Source organism: Sapajus apella, unplaced genomic scaffold, assembly GCF_009761245.1.
Source record: "Sapajus apella isolate SASKATOON/1434 unplaced genomic scaffold, GSC_monkey_1.0 scaffold2, whole genome shotgun sequence".
NCBI lineage: Eukaryota > Metazoa > Chordata > Mammalia > Primates > Cebidae > Sapajus > Sapajus apella.
In genome coordinates this window covers 52,384,922-52,401,663 of record NW_022436942.1, presented here as the reverse complement: position 1 = coordinate 52,401,663, position 16,742 = coordinate 52,384,922, and the positions used below count along the sequence as shown (strand labels likewise).

Below are 16,742 nucleotides of genomic sequence, written 5' to 3'. Positions count from 1 at the left end.
CCCACTTGGAGGCTCTCCCTGCATTCTCAACACAGCCATTATCTCCACTTCTGCGTGAACCACAGGCAAGGAAAAATACCTTACTTCTAACAAGACAAAGTTAGATAAGATGAGAATAGCAATGGATTCACACTTCAAGTAAATAAATGCCTGCACTGAAGAGGTGTTATCATGAACGAACACTCTTTGGCTGGAAGAACTTAGTGGCAGAGAATTCTTAAAAGAAAGAGAAAACAACTTTCTGCCTTGTTGATCCAACCAATTAAGGAAAGTACAATATTATTAGAAGTAATTTTTAAAAATTATTTTGGTCTGAGGGTAGGAAGTGAAAGGGGATGGTGCTAAGTTATTAATTCATTAATCACTCTTTTGATATATCCTTTAAGAGGGTCGGGGGGACAGGCACTTGGGATTCTAGAAATAAAATCAGTAATGTGAGCATATTCTTAAATGAGTACATTTTGTTTGCATAAATCATCATGTTCATTACCCCGCTATTCTAAGGAGATGACAATCCATGAAGTCACAAAACTGATTTCCATTTTTGAGCGATTCCTCAGATTTGGAAGAAAAAATTTGATTACTCTATCCAGGTCTAGAGAAAAATATTTCTCCTGCTGACGCAATATTCTAATTACATTGGCTTAATCATTACAGAGTGTTAATATATGCAGAAGTTCTTAGATATGCTTTTACATGGATAAAGGAAGTACCATTAAGTATCATTAAACAATTCTGGACTCCAGTGAGAAAAAAACAGAATAATCCAATAGCAACAAAACCCAAAAGGTGACTGCATGTAACACTGCACTCCCTCCCATGACTTCTTTTTGGGAACTTGTCCCATCACTCCTTTTTCCTCCTCCCAAACAGTCTGCTTCTCTTTTGCTTATGAAGAAGGGGCCCAGGATGACCGCGAGGATGAGGCCTGGAGTTGCACATGCCTCGGAGTAGTTTGTCTCAGCTTCACGGCGACAATTCACTGCAGTACATAGAGGATGCAGTATTGGGGGGTTGTGGGGGCTGTCAAAGCTCAATTCCCTGTGCAATGATATAGCCTCTTCCTCTAAGGACAACAGGAAGATTTTCCCATCTTACACCAGGCTCTGGAACTGTGGTTGATTGTGCCTCTTGGCTGGTGAAAGCCATTGTCCCCCAAGGCAAATTACAAATTTCCCTTTTTGCAGTGGCTCTGTCTGTCCGCAGTAATTCTAAGGGAGTGGCAGGGGAGGATGGGGCATCGAGCCTAAAGAAAAAAGGCCTTTCAGTTCTTTTTGTGCCACTGACTCATTGCTGTCTACCTCTTTTTTTTTTCTGAGACTGAGTCTTGCTCTGTCACCCAGGCTGGAGTGCAGTGGTGTGATCTCTGCTCACTGCAGCCTCTGCCTCCCAGGCTCAAGCAATTCTCGTGCCTCTGCCTCCCAACTAGCTGGGATTACAGGCACCCACCATCATACCTGGCTAATTTTCACACTTTTAGTAGAGATGGGGTTTCACCATATTGGCCAGGCTGGTTTTAAACTCCTAGTCTCAAGTAATCCACCTGCCTCAACCTCTGAAAGTGCTGGGATTACAGGCATGAGCCACCATGCCCGGCCTGCTGTCTACATCCTGATGTTCACATCCCTTAAAGAGTGGCAACCCAGCTGACTCCCCCGCTTCCTGCAACACCACAAGGAAGAAGCTGTGCCCTTCTCAAAAGCTGCCCAGGTTTTATTTTCCCTGTCATTTTCAATCCTCTCTATTTCTCTACCTTTCTTCTTTGGTCTAGTTTCATGCAGGGTATGAGATATTCTTAGAATGCCATCTTGGCCCTCCAGACCATATGTTCCAATTTTCACGTGGCCACAGATATAAGCAAAACAAAAGGCACGTTGGTTAGAAGTCACAGCAGGAAGGATAATTAATCAAGTTACATAGTGTGTTTCTTTTTTGTTTTCTGTAGCTATGGTTCGACAGAAGGAATAGGGGCCTGGGAGTCAGAGCCATTCAATATTTCATGATCCAGGACATGACCTAGAGACTGATATGCCAGTCTCTGGCCTCACCTTCCAAACCCATAAAATGAAGAGGTTGAACAAACTCAGGAGCTGCAAATGCCAATGTCTAGAGGGACCTGCTAAGGAATATAAATGAGTATAGGACATGGAACAGAGTAGGCTGGGATGAACTGGGGTGGGCATGCCCCATCTCAGGGGACAGTGGCAGCTCAGCAGCAGCCAAATGTCGCCCTGGGAGAAGGAGGGTCCAACATCTCCACATCTGCTAATCTTTGAGGAGACACCATGGATCTACATTTTAGGTAAAATCTTTATTTTAAACAGTGTCAACTAATTTAAAAGATTTTTAAATGCTGTGAGCCAGACAAAATGTGTCTGCAGGCTGGCTACAGCCCTCAGGAGCTCAGTCTTTGGCCTCTGCACTAGGCAGTGTCTCCAAGCTCTCTTTAAGAACTAACATCCTTACGCTGGGATTTGATCTGGAGCTCAAGGGCAACGGGAAGCCAAGAGGGACTGGGCATGGAGGTGATACCGCATAGAAATGGGGCATGATCCAATTTACTGCAGAGAAATGGGGCATGATCCAATTTACATTTTCACAAATTCATCCTGACTGCTGTGGGAATAATGGACTGAAAAGACGAGTCACTGTACTTGGTCAAGCCAGTGTGGCAAACACATGACCGCCAGCTGAGTGGCAAGCGATGGGGAAATCTGGCCCCTGGGCTGCCTAAAGGCCTGGCCCAGTGATGTGTCTTCTCAAAGGGGAGCTTGCTTCTTCTATATCGATGTGTCCTATAGGTTTATAGCCACAGGGCAGGAGTAAAACAGAATGGCAAGCTAGGAAATTCCTACAGAAGAGGGATGATGACGATTCTTGAACTCGGATGGAGGCAGTGGCTGTGGAGAATAAAACAGACAGGCTCCGGAGATATTGAAGAGGTAGAACGGACATCCGTTTGCGACTGATTAAATATACAGGCAAGATGGAGGGAAGCATCAAACGGGGCTGACGGTACAGTTTCTACCTTGAGTGACTGGGTGGCTGGTACGGAAAAGACTGAAGGAGGAGCAGGCAGAAGTGGGAACCAGAGATGACTTTTGAACATGTGAAGCGTGAGATGCTGGGCTGATATCAGAGTGAAAACGTCAAGTCAATACTAGATATGCAGAACCCACATGGGTCTGAGTTAGAGAATCAATCCCTTCGAACTCTAGAGTTTTCTTTGCTTGTTTCTAAAGTCCTCTGTTGGCTAACTCTAATATGAAAAGAAACAGTTAATCCATATATCGAGGTAAATTTTTCACTGATTCTCCTCTGGTTATGTGGTGCAACTCACTGTCTGCTCCCTGCCCTCCTACGAACACCCAGTAACAAGTGCTTATATAGTGTTTCCCCTACCAGGCGTTGTTCTGAGTATTTATCATGTGTGAGCCGGCTCACTTCTCACAACTGCCCTGAAGGATAGCTATCATACATCTTCACTTTCTTTTTTTTAAATTTTCTTTTTATCTTCACTTTCTTAAATGAGGAAACTGATACACAGAGAGATGAAACAACTTGCCCTGTGTGAACAGACCAGAGATGTTTAATCAGAATTTGAACCAAGTAATCTGGCTCCTGAGTCATGCCTTTAACCACCACACATTAAGCTTTGCTGCCTCTTCAAATGTCAGAAATGATACTCAAGGCTACTTTTAGTTCCCATTCTTCTACATTAAATACCTCTGCTCCTTGCTTGAGCTGGTTTCTAGATGTTCCCCTACCTCATTAGCCTTATTTTCCTGCTCTTGAGCAACTGAAGTTTGCTGGCTGGGACCATGCGTATGAATGAGTCTTCTCTTCTGGATGAAGGGCAGGAACGAGGCCCTATGTTTATTCCTTCTGAATCCTTTGTAAAGCTGCCAAGAGTGCACACACAGAGCAAGCCCTCATAGGCGGACAGGGCAGGCCAAGTAGGGTTAATAGGCCTGCCCACGTTGATGACATGAGTCAGCTGGGAATATACTTTTATCTGTTATAAACTTAATTAAGGGAAAAGGCCTTATTTTGTAAAATACTAGCCTTGTGGCTAGAAATGTCAACATAACGAATTGGCTAATTGTTCCTTCTTGCTGCAGATCTTCATCAGCACAGTCTCCAGATCACGGCATTGAAGCTGGAAGGCACCTTACCTGGCTGCAGACTATGACAGGACTGGCCTATGTTACGGCTCAGCTACTCTGGGGCCAGGCCACCTCTCATGAGGTTTTGGATCATGCTCTGTCTCTTTGGGAGAATTTTTCAGGGGCAGAGTCTCCCCGGTTCTCTCACCCTGTGGTTTTCCTTCCTGTCCTGTTCCCTAGGGCTTGAGAAGTGTCACAGAATAGCCACTGTATGCTCCCTGCCAGGGGCCTGGGGACACTCCTTTCTGCTGTCACTGGGTAGCTTCTCGCCCCTCTGCAGATATTTCTTTTCTTTTGAGATGGAGTTTCATTTTTGTTGCCTAGGCTGGAATGCAATGATGTGATCTTGGCTCACCAGAACCTCCACCTCCTGGGTTGAAGCAATTCTCCTGCTGCAGCCTCCTGAGTAGCTGGGATTACAGGCATGCACCACCAAATCCAGCTAATTTTGTATATTTAGTACAGATGGGGTTTTGCTATGTAGATCAGGCTGGTCTCGAACTCCCGACCTCAGGTGATCTGCCCGCCTCGGCCTCTGAAAGTTCTGGGATTACAGACGTGAATCACCACACCCGGCCACTCTGCAAGTATTTCTAACTCATAAACCCCTGCATGCCTCCTCTGCCAACTGGCCTCTATCACTCCCATGGCTTATGTTCCTCCCCACCCCCCACCCACTAATATGTCAAGACAAAACCTGTCTAGGAAGGGAGCCCAACCGCACACAGGTCACCTGGCCTGCACAGCAGCTCCAACCCTTCCCAGGAAATGGAGGCCTCAGGCAACCAATTTGAAGACACTGGTACTAAGGGTTGCCCCTGGGAAGGGGCTAGGGAGTGGGGAGTGGGGAGTGAGGTGGGGTGAAGGAGAGGCTGACTTTTCACTGGGTACCTTTTTGCATCACATCCTCTTCATATATAAATACTTAAATTTTCAGTAATAATCTAACTCGCCTAGCTCTGTTTCCAGGTGCATTAAATAACCTTCAGATAATAGTCTGGCTCTTCACACAAGTTTTTCCACAGAGAGAAAAATATGCTGACCTGCAAGCATGCATGTTTGTGTACTCGTAGGAGGAATTTTTCTCTTAACGCATTAATAAACAGGTATTCTGATGTATACATCAGTCTAAGATAGATGGTCATGAATCTGTCTCTCCCATCTTTTTTCCAAGCCTGATCTGCTCTGGGTCTGGGAGTCCCTTGGTTTGCAAAGCCGAGGACCAGACCTGGAGAGGGGGTGCCTGCCAGGGCCCTGCCCATCCATAAGGCCCTGCTGCACGTCCAGCGGCCTTCCTCTGGTCTTGGAAAGCAGCTTTTCCTCCTATGACAGGTTAAGCCTGCAATAGTAGTAGCAACAGCTCCCATATTCTGGGTCCCCAAGAGAAGGCAGGCAACAGGATCCCTGACTGGCTGTAGAATGACCCAGTGAGAGGAGAGTGACATGCATTCCCAGCCTGAGCTTCCCAAAGAAGGAATGTGAACCATCAAATGGAAAATCACTGAAAAGTCTAAGGTCCACTGAGAGTGGATCTGAAGCCCCCAACCTGCTTTATGATGAGGTGCTCCTCACCTAATGCATGTCTGTGGTCAAGGGGTGGGGGAGGAAAGGGGAGAAGATGTTGTGAAAAAGAGGAAAAGAAGGATGACGAAGAAAAGGCAGGCTGGTTTCCACCAAGAAAGAAAATTCAGCCCGCCAACCATAAAGAATGAAATGGCAACGGCCACTGTGACTTTGGAGGAGTTACTTAACTTCTATTGCCTCTGTTTCCTTTCGTGGAAAATGAGGATAACTACAGCATCGACCTCAACTGGTTGTTCTACTGATTCAACAGGGTGATAGTCATAAAGCGCTTTGCCTGGCTAAGCTCCACGGTCCCTGTCCCAACCTGGACTCCACAACACAAGCACACACAGAGCTGAACATAGATAGCTCTTGGGCACTGAAAACACATTTCAAATAGCTCAGAGCTGCTGGGGAAGAAAATTGGCCAAAAGTCACAGTCTCTTGAAGGACCAGATCTGAGTCTCTGATGGACCTCCTTCCAATTAGGAAACTGTGACAGAGACAAGGAGAGACTTGGACAATCATCTGGTCTAATACCTTTTCTATTTGTACATCATGAATGAGCCAAATGAGATTAAGATAGAATGAGGAAGAAAAGGAATTACTTTAAAAATAGTAAATTTGTAAAATTCTTCAGTAAAGTTCTACAGGACTAAGCCCTCTAATTCCTGGCAAGCAACTACTTGTACATATCCAGATCTCTCATTTTGCATCACTAGTCCTCTCTTCCAAGGCTTGAACCCTGCTACGTTGCATAACATTGCAAGTAAGTCTTAGCAGAAACCATCACGCATTTTCAAAGTCTGTGACTCTAGTGCAGGGAGTAGTGATGGTAAACTCCACCTGCTGCACCCCTGTTCCCCATCTATTGTCAACAGGGATGGGAAGTCTCCTGCCTAGACAGGTAAATTGGGTAGAAGCAGAGGAACTGCTGAAAGTCATTGCACTAGAGCCACACTTTCCAATATGGCAGCTACTAGGCATGGGTGGCACTACTGAACACTTGAAATGACCTGTGGCTGAATTGAAGTGTGCCCTAAATGTGAAGTGCACACCAGATTTTGAAGACTTAGTATAAAATAAGCATAAAATATCTCATTAATAATTGTTTTCTGGCAAGGTGCAGTGGCTCATGACTGTAATCCCAGCACTTTGGGAGGCCAAGGCAGGCAGATCACTTGAGGTCAGGAGTTCAAGACCAGCCTGGCCAACAGTGGCACTGTTTATAATAGCAAAGACCTGGAACCAACCCAAATGCCCATCAATGATAGACTGGACAAAGAAAATGTGGCACATATACACCATAGAATACTATGCAGCCATAAAACACTAAGAATTCATGAAACCCTGTCTCTACCAAAAATTAAAAAAAAAAAAGTAACCAGGCATATTGGCACAAACTTGTAATCTCAGGAGGTTTGGGAGACTGAGGCAGGAAAAACACTTGAACCCAAGAGGTGGAGGCTGCAGTGAGCTGAGATCGCACCACTGCACACCAGCCTAGATGATAGAGCAAGACTCCATCTCAAAAAACAAGTAAATAATAAAAGCCGCTGTAGCCAGACTGTCTCTCTAGATTCCTCCTCTCTGGGCTGGGCATCTCTGAATATTAGAACTCAGGACTAAGAAACTCACTCAAAACCACACAACTACATGGAAACTTAACAACCTGCTCCTGAATGACTACTGGGTAAATAACAAAATAAAGTCAGAAATAAATAAGTTATTTGAAACCAATGAGAATAAAGACACAACATACCAGCTAAAGCAACGTCCAGAGAGAAATTTACAGCACTAAATGCCAGCATCATCCTGATACTAAAACCTGGCAGAGATTCAACAATAAAAGAAAATTTCAGGCCAATATCTCTGATGAACATCATTGTGAAAATCCTCGATAAACTACTGGCAAACCAAATCCAGCAGCAAATCAAAAATGTTATCCACCACTATCAAGTCATATTCATCCCTGGGATGCAAGGCTGGTTCAACATCCTCAAAGCAATAAACGTAATGCATCACATAAACAGAACCAATGGCAAAACCATATGTTTATCTTAATAAAAACTGAAAAGGCCTTAGACAAAATTCAACAGCCCTTCATGCTAAAAACTCTCAATAAACTAGGTATTGATGGAACGTATTTCAAAATGATAAGAGCTAGAGCTATGTGTGACAAACCCACAGCCAATAGTATACTGAATGGGCAAAAGGTGAAAGCATTCCCTTTGAAAGGTGGCACAAGACAAGGATGCCCTCTGCCACCACTCCTATTCAACATAGTATTGAAAGTTCTGGCCAGGGCAATCAGGCAAGAGAAAGAAATAAAGGGTATTCACATAGGAAGAGAGGAAGCCAAATTGTCTCTGCCTGCAGATGACATGATTATATATGTAGAAAACCCATCATCTCAGCCCAAAATCTCCTTTAAGCTGGTAAGTAACTTCAGCAGTCTCAGGATACAAAATCAATGTGCAGAAATCACAAGCATTACTATATACCAATAACAGACAAACAGAGAGCCAAATCATGAGTGAACTCCATTCACAATTGCTACAAAGAGAATGAAACACCTAGGAATACGACTTACAAGGGACATGAAGGACCTCTTCAAGCAGTAATACAAACCACTGCCCAATGAAATAAGAGAGAACACAAACAAATGGAAAAACATTCCATGCTCATGGATAGGAAGAATCAATATCATGAAAATGGCCATACTGCCCAAAGTAATTTATAGACTCAATGCTATATCCCCATCAAGCTACAATTGACTTTCTTCACAGAATCGGAAAAAGCTACTTTAAATTTCATATGGAACCAAAAAAGGGTCCACATAGCCAAGACAATCCTAAGCAAAAAGAACAAAGCTGGAGGCATCATGCTACCTGACTTCAAACTATACTACAAGGTTACAGTAACAAAAACAGCATGGTACTGGTAACAAAACAGACATATGGACAAATGGAACAGAACAGAGGCCTCAGAAATAACATCACACGTCTACAACCATCTGATCTTCGACAAATCTGACAAAAACAAGCAATGGGGATAGGATTCCCTATTTATTAAATGGTGTTGGGAAAACTGGCTAGCCATATGCAATAAGCTGAAACTGCATCCCTTCCTTATACCTTATACAAAAATTAACTCAAGATAGATTAAAGACTTAAACGTAAGATCTAAAACCATGAAAACTCTAGAAGAAAACCTAGGCCACACCATTCAGGACACAGGCATGGGCAAAGACTTCATGACCGAAACACTAAAAGCAATGGCAACAAAAGCCAAAATTGACAAATGGGATCTAATTAAACGAAAGAGCTTGTACACAGCAAAAGAAACTATCATCAGAGTAAACAGGCAACAGGCAACCTACAGAATGGGGGAAAATTTTTGCAATCTATCCATCTCACAAAGGGCTAATATCCAGAATCTACAAAGAACTTAAACAAATTTACAAGAAATAAACAACCCCATCAAAAAGTGGGCAAAGGATATGAACAGACACTTCTCAAAAGAAGACATTTATGCAGCCAACAAACATATGAAAAAAAGTTCATCATCACTGGTCATTAGAGAAATGCAAATCAAAACTGCAATGAGATATTATCTCATGCTTGTTAGAATGGCGATCATTAAAAAGTCAGGAAACAACAGACACTGGAGAGGATGTGGAGAAATAGGAACACTTTTACATTGTTGGTGGGAGTGTAAATTAGTTCAACCATTGTGGAAGACAGTGTGGCAATTCCTCAAGGATCTAGAACCAGAAATACCATTAGACCCAGAAATCCCATTACTGGGTATATACCCAAAGGATTATAAATCATTTTACTATAAAGACACATGCACATGTATGTTTAGTGCGGCACTGTTCACAATAGCAAAGACTTGGAACCAACCCAAATGGCCATCAGTGATAGACTGGATGAAGAAAATGTGACACATATACACCATGGAATACTATGCAGCCATAAAAATTGAGTCCATGGGACTCATTTGCAGGGACATGGATAAAGCTGGAAACTATCATTCTCAGCAAACTAACACAGTAACAGAAAACCAAACACTGCATGTTCTCACTCATAAGTAGGAGTTGAACAATGAGAACACATGGACACAGAGAGGGGAACATCATATATTGGGGCCTGTTGCATGGTGGGGGGCTAGGGGAGGGATGGTATTAGGAGAAATACCTAATGTAGATGACGGGTTGATGCCTACAGCCAACTGCCATGGCACGTGTATACCTGTGTAACAAGCCAGCACGTTCTGCACATGTACCCCAGAACTTAAAGTATAATAAAAAAAAATAAGTAAAGAAGTGAATAGACAAATAAAATTGAAGCCTTTAAAAAATAATAATCTATTCCTTTCACACTGAAATACTTTGACTATATTGAGTTAAATAAAATATATCATTCAAATTAATGTTACATATTCTTTTTACTTTTTAAAATGTAGCTACTGCCAAATATAAATCACATGTGTGGCTCCGACTTTTGGCTTGCATGATACTTCTATTAGACAGCCCTAATCTAGAATCAGTTTTCTATGTTCTTTCTGCTCCACCATTACCACTGCTATCCTCATGGTTTATCCCTACTCTTCACAGGAGTGGGCAGTGACACCAGGCCAAGCTAACTAGCTATTCGTGGGCCTTTGTAACCCTGGAAAAGAAAGGAGAGAATAAACTAAAATCATATTCTTTTGGGTGGTAGTTTCATTCCCCCTTCCCAATGATTACAGCAACTTCTGAATGCAATATAATACATGAAAGACTTAACGGGCTTCAGTGTACTCACTAAATAATCTCACAGGCTCACAAAATTTAAAAGCTAAGAGACTTTAGGATTATCTGGCCCAGTGGTTTTCAACCCAATCAGATAAAACACACTTTTCATGACAAACATTTTATAGTACTCTATTAATCTGGTATAAAATCCATAGATAATATGACCTACCCATGTTTTTAAATTAATATAATGTGAAAACTGTGATACAAGAGAGAAATGAAAAGAAAATAACTTACATAAAATGTTGTGTATTTCAGTATGTGGATACTCTGTTTGACTGCTCTAAAGGACAAGGGAGCCTCAGATTCCTGTACCTGCAGAATAACCATGAGTGTGATATCACAATGCAGACAGATACAGTTGTGTTGTTTAGTGACTCAAGCATCTTAGTGTTTGCTATCATTTGATTTTTCAGAGATTATTAATAACTCATGGTAAAGTTCTGAGCAAAACAAAGTACAATCTTACCTCCATTTATACACACTCCTGGAAAATTCAGTTCACATTTTCAGAGGTGAAAAATACTATATGTTTATATACAAAAAAACACTGTAGGATTCCTGGAATGTCTGGCAGGACATGAAAGTCATGCAGGATGTGGGCCAGGTGCTCGCTTTGTGTGACTGCCCAGAGCCTCGTCTAGCAGTTCTCCACCTGCCCATCCAATGTCACCAGCACCCCACCTCCAATCATTGTGACATCTAAAAAGCTACCCTCACAGACTGCTACCAGCACCCAAGGGGGTGATTCCAACCTCTGTAGAGAATCTCATTTGTTTTGTTTTGTTTTGTTTTGTTTTTGAGACAGAGTTTTGCTCTTGTTGCCCAGGCTGGAGTACAATGGCGCGATCTCAGCTCACTGCAACCTCCACCTCCCAGGTTCAAGTGATTCTCCTGCCTCAGCCTCCCAAGTAGCTGGGATGACAGGCATGTGCCACCATGCCTGGCTAATTTTGTATTTTCAGTAGAGATGAGGTTTCTCCATGTTTGTCAGGCTGGTCTCAAACTCCCGACCTCAGGTGATCCACCCGCCTTGGCCTCCCAAAGTCCTGGGATTACAGGTGTGAGCCACTATGCTTTCAAACACTGCATAATTTGAGTAAAATGTGGGGCACAGATATTAGATCTAGGAATGGTAATTTTTTTAAGAATACATTGCATACATACATGATCATGTAGGATTCACAATTCATGTGGCTGGTTTCACGCATTCCCTGTTGGCTCTGTCACATTTCCAGTTAGGAAAAGGACTTGTCTTCTGAGATGCTTTGCTTGTGTCCTTACTTGACAAAGGAGGCCTGGAGGCTCAGAGGTTGGTGGCAGGCGAAGCTGGCGAATGCAGGCCTCGTGACTGCCAGTTTCGTGCTTTCAGGCTAGCTTTCTCTGGCACTCTCCAAAGTTTACAGGACGTCACAGCAGCAGTTGTGCTAGTTGCAACACTTCTGATCTAACTGCAGTGTTTACTTTCAGAGCCTTGGCCTTTGCTGCTTCTATAGGATTCTAGAATTCATGATGGAGGCAGATTAAATATTTAGATCCCTCAAACAAGTTAAATTACAATCGGGCTGGATTCCCACTGGGTAATCTCACTTGAACCTTGTGTACTCTGTGGGGAACATGAACTTTACTCATTTCATTCAAAACGCACATGAACAGAGAGTCAAGCTGACTCCTCCCCAACTCCCCTCCCCCCACGCAAAAAAAAAAAAAAAAAAAAAAAAACTGCTTATCTCGGAATGGAAAATCCATCCAGTTCCTTGGAGGATTCACTTTGCCCCATAGCAGACACAGCGTGTGTATTTAGCAGGAACAATTTGCTCACACCAAGAAACTAGATCCTATTTGAGTGACAGTAGTTATGGGAAAACAATATGTCTACAGCCCACACGAAAGCATGGCTTGTACTTCATGGCTGGCATTGTCCCAGCAGAGAATCGGCAGGCAGCTGAGAAACCTCTTCTGGCCACCGTACTCTGACAACCATCTCTACTGCCCTCTCTTGCCCTTAACTGCCTCTACTCCTTAATTTGGGCTTTTGGTCTAAAAGCAATATCCTTTGGCTCCAAGTCAATTTCTGTTCTGTGACACTCTCAGTAGCTGGGGGAAAGGGTGGTTCTGGCTGGCCCTGGGCTCTTAACTGTTCTCAGAGTCCCCAGAAACATCTTTTTTTTTTTCTGTCTTTTTAAAAGCCTATTGATTCTTCCCGTTTCCTCAGCAACTCTAAGCTCATCCTGTCCCCTCCCCTAGCTCAGCTGCATACCCTCCCTCAGGACAGTGGTTCCTTAATGTCCACAGAACCCAGGTTAAGCCCATGTCATTGCCGGCTGATGTCCCTCATTGCTGGCACTTGGACCACTGAGGCCCTCAAGGCTTTGAGCTAATCTGTTATACACACTCTGATACATGAGCCAGGGAATGCAACCTAAAATAGTTACAGGTGGGACAGAAGAAACAAACGAAACTGGGCATTCAGGTTTCTCTAACTGACACATAGAATGTGAATGTGAGAGAAAGCACAGAGGCACAGATCCATAAAGGAAAAAGAAAAGGCCGTGGAAAGAGAGAGGAAGTTTCTGTCCCAACTTTCTCTGATTACTTGAACTTCTGTGTGTCTGAAGTGAGCCAAGAGAAGCTGCCAAGCAAGAAGTTGTGGAAGATAAGGACACAAACGCAACATTGAGTTTTCAGTGCTTTGGAGCTTTGACAACTGCACTGCCGCATTAGATTCCAGTTTTTTTGAATTTGGATATTTTGGGAGTTTTTACATGGCTAGTTTCTCAGCATCTGGTGATAAAAGGAAAGGAACTCTGACAATGCAATTTCCAGTTACAAAATAGGGGTTAGTTCTTATTTAATTATATAATCCCTTCTGCTCTATCAGCTATTGGCAAAGTTTTCTGTGTGCGTTTTTCCAATGCTTTGTGATACAGTTCTATAACGATTTAACTCGTGCCACTTAAATTTATATTTCCTGCCTTTTCTTCCAACACTAATTTGAACCATACATAAAACTGATACAAAGGAAAAGAAACTTCATGCAGGATAAATAAGGATACTCTTTTGGAACAATTCTCAATTAAAGTTAGCATTTTACATAACAATACAGTATGATATGGCAAAATCAACTCAAGATGCAGTATATTGCGACTGGATTATAACTAACCAAGTCCAGACTCAAATTTTACGTCAATTGTAAATCATGGTAACTAAAATAAAACTCATACCTGAACTAGAGTTTGCTTTCCTTGGATTTGGCAACAAACTATTACTAACTTTGTATAGGATAGGCAACTGGGGAGAAAATACTACATTTCTTTGGAACAATCTGTGGTTATAAAGGGTAGCTAATTCTTATTTGGTAACCAGCTAGATTTTTTAAATAACAATACCACCTTTAATGAAAATTGATACATCTACCCCAAACAGAAACTATGTCTAAATGACATTCTTGGAATTTAGAATACAATTTTTTTTTTTTTTTGTATTTTTTAGTAGAGATGGGGTTTCACCAAGTTGGCCAGGCTGGTCTTGAACTCCTGACTTCAGGTGATCCACCTGCCTCGGCCTCTCAAAGTGCTGGGATTATGATTTTTTTTAAGTCCACTATTTATTAGAGCCTAGTATGTGCCAGTTAGTTGGTTAGTTTATATACATTGCCTTGTTTAAGCTTTTTAGAAAACTTATTAAGTTCATAATTGACATTAGGGTTTCTTCTTTGTGTTGTACATCCTATGGGTTTTATCAAATACACAATGTTATGCGTCCATCATTACAGTATGTTCTATAGTATCATTCTATGATTGATATGGTAATATAGTATTCTAGATACTATAGAACAGTTTCACTGCCCTAAAATCCCTTGTGCTCCATTGACTCATCTCTTACTCCCTTCCCTGAACTCTTGGCAACCACTGATCTTTTTTACTTTCTCTATAGCTTTGCCTTTTCCAGATGTCATACAGTTGGAGTCATACAGTATACAGCCTTTTGGACTGGCTTATTTCACTTATCAATATGCATTTAATGTTCCTCCATGTCTTTTCATGGCTTGATAGCTCTTTTATCACTGAATAAAAGATACAGATGAAGGTACCAGTTTATCCACTCCGTTACTGAAGGGCATTTTGGTTGCTTCCCAGTTTTGGCAATTATGAATAAAGCTGCTACAAACATTCATGTGTGCAGGTTTTCGTGTGGACATAAGTTTTCAATTCCTTTGGGTAAATCCCAAGGAGCTGGATTGCTGGATCATATGGTTAGAGTATGTTTAGCTGCATAAGAAACTGCCAAACTGTCTCCCAAAGTGGCTGTACCATTTTGCCTTCTCATTGCTTAATCTTTTAGCAGCCTTTCAAAGTACATATTTTACCACCTGTTACTCAGATGAACAAGCTGAGATTTCAAGAGATTAAATAACTTGCCCAAAGTCTTGAAGCAGAGTGAGGACTAATGCTGGGCTTCCAATTTGGGTTGATCTGGCTTTAAAGCTGGGGATCTTTCTGCTACACTGTACGGCATCACCAAGCAAACCTAGCACTGAGCCAGGGCAGAGTCCTGCAGAGGTGCAGGTATATGCAGCCAGCCTCTGCTGGAGGTATTAATGTCCCCATCCAGAGTCTAAAGCCAAGAATTACGGAAATATCCTATCACACACCCTTGAAACTTTACTCCTTCCCCTGACCAAAGAGTCACTCTTCCCTTCCTTCTCTGCCCCAGCTCGGGGGAGGGGCTGTAAGGCACTGTGAATCTGGCACAGAGCAGGCACTAGAAGTAGTCATACCACAGAGCAACTCTAGCTGTAGGCAAAGACAGCCTGCTCTTATTAAACTTTGCATTATCATGCCATGAAACCACACTCAGAAATATAAACATTAACCCAAAGCCCCCGGATCGGGTTTCAGAATTCAGGGCTTCCTTAAAAAAAACTAGACCACCAGCAGCTGGCTATTCTAGGAGGGGTTAGGGGGAAAAGTCACTGGCATCCCCTTAAACCAGAAACAACTAAAAATAACTTATCACAGGCTCATACCTATAAACTAACTAAGGGACTTAGTTGCTTGAAAATGCTTCTAGATTTTTAGCTCAAGATGAGAGTTTTGCATTGCATTTTTCCAGGTGTGATCTGACTATTCCTCATTCTCAGTCTGGCATAAATCCAAATATACTTGTACCTCAGTCAACTGATTGTCACAATGTACAGCATAGGTTGAAAGACAGGCAGTGATAGCGGTGGGAGGGAGGGCCAGCTTAAGCCTGTTGGGCTGGGCTTCAGGCTTGGCCCTAACAATGTCTTAGTAGGGCCTTGAGGCATGACATGGAGCCCATTCCACAATCTGGAAGGCTGGGAGTAATATTTACCATGTCATAATACACATATCAGCCATACTGTATTCTGCAAAGGGCCTAATGAAATTCCCTATTCTTAAGGCACGTTGGTTCTTTCTCTTCTTTTCTCCCCTCACCAATTCTAGCTACATTAGTCACACCAGCTTTCAAACAGGGCACAGAATGTCCTACTTCAAGAGAAAGTACAATTTGGTACAGCCTGGAGAAATAACTTAAGAAGAGGAGTGAGGCTTGTTTTCAGGGTTAATATGATCTGGTTAATTTAGAGAGTGTACTTTACACAGCAATTTGGATAAGCCCAGCAGCATAGCCCTTGTGGACAGTAAATTCTTTAAAAGGTTTATACACCTTTTCAACTGTTGGGTGAGAAGGTTATATAAGGCTATTTCTTTAGCTGCCACTTGCAGAAGTGGCTGGATTTCTATCAGGGAGAACACAAGTTGAGGGGAAGGGATGAGACTGTTGAATATGAAAAGAGGCTAAATTCATGGAAATATTATGCCCATGTCTTTATTCATCAAGGGAGGGCTATGGATTTAGTTCATATTTTCATATCCTTAGAAAAGGGAAACAAGAATAATGTGTAAACCAGGTATGTCAAGATGCCCGTTCATTCTGTGTTCATTCAATCATTTAAAAAGTCCTTACTGTGGCTATGAGGCAGTGAAGAGGATAAGACCATACTGGCACACACTGGACCTCAGGGCCCAGGAAGCACAACCACTCAGGCACTGCGGAGGCATGGCCTGGCATTCAAGACTCTGTGCCATTATAGCATGACAGAAGGAAGGGATTTCGTGATCTAATCTGATCAGTCACTGCCCCCCAATACACATAATAGAAAATGGAGGCCAGTGGGTTTCAAT

The 16,742-nt window shown here is 42.5% G+C and overlaps 1 protein-coding gene across 6 annotated transcripts in view; it reads right to left on the bottom strand.

The window, feature by feature from the left end:
• Positions 1-16,742, bottom strand: part of CRADD (CASP2 and RIPK1 domain containing adaptor with death domain) — a 194,701-nt gene that overhangs the window by 43,777 nt on the left and 134,182 nt on the right. The window contains exon 3 of one of the 6 annotated variants that reach the window (XM_032297942.1): positions 10,817-10,845. The exons of the other annotated variants lie outside the window; for them this stretch is intronic. Coding sequence (XP_032153833.1) covers positions 10,832-10,845 — 14 coding nt within the window. The 3' untranslated portion in view covers positions 10,817-10,831. Of the gene's footprint in view, positions 1-10,816; positions 10,846-16,742 lie in introns of those variants that run through there. 6 annotated transcript variants of the gene reach the window in all.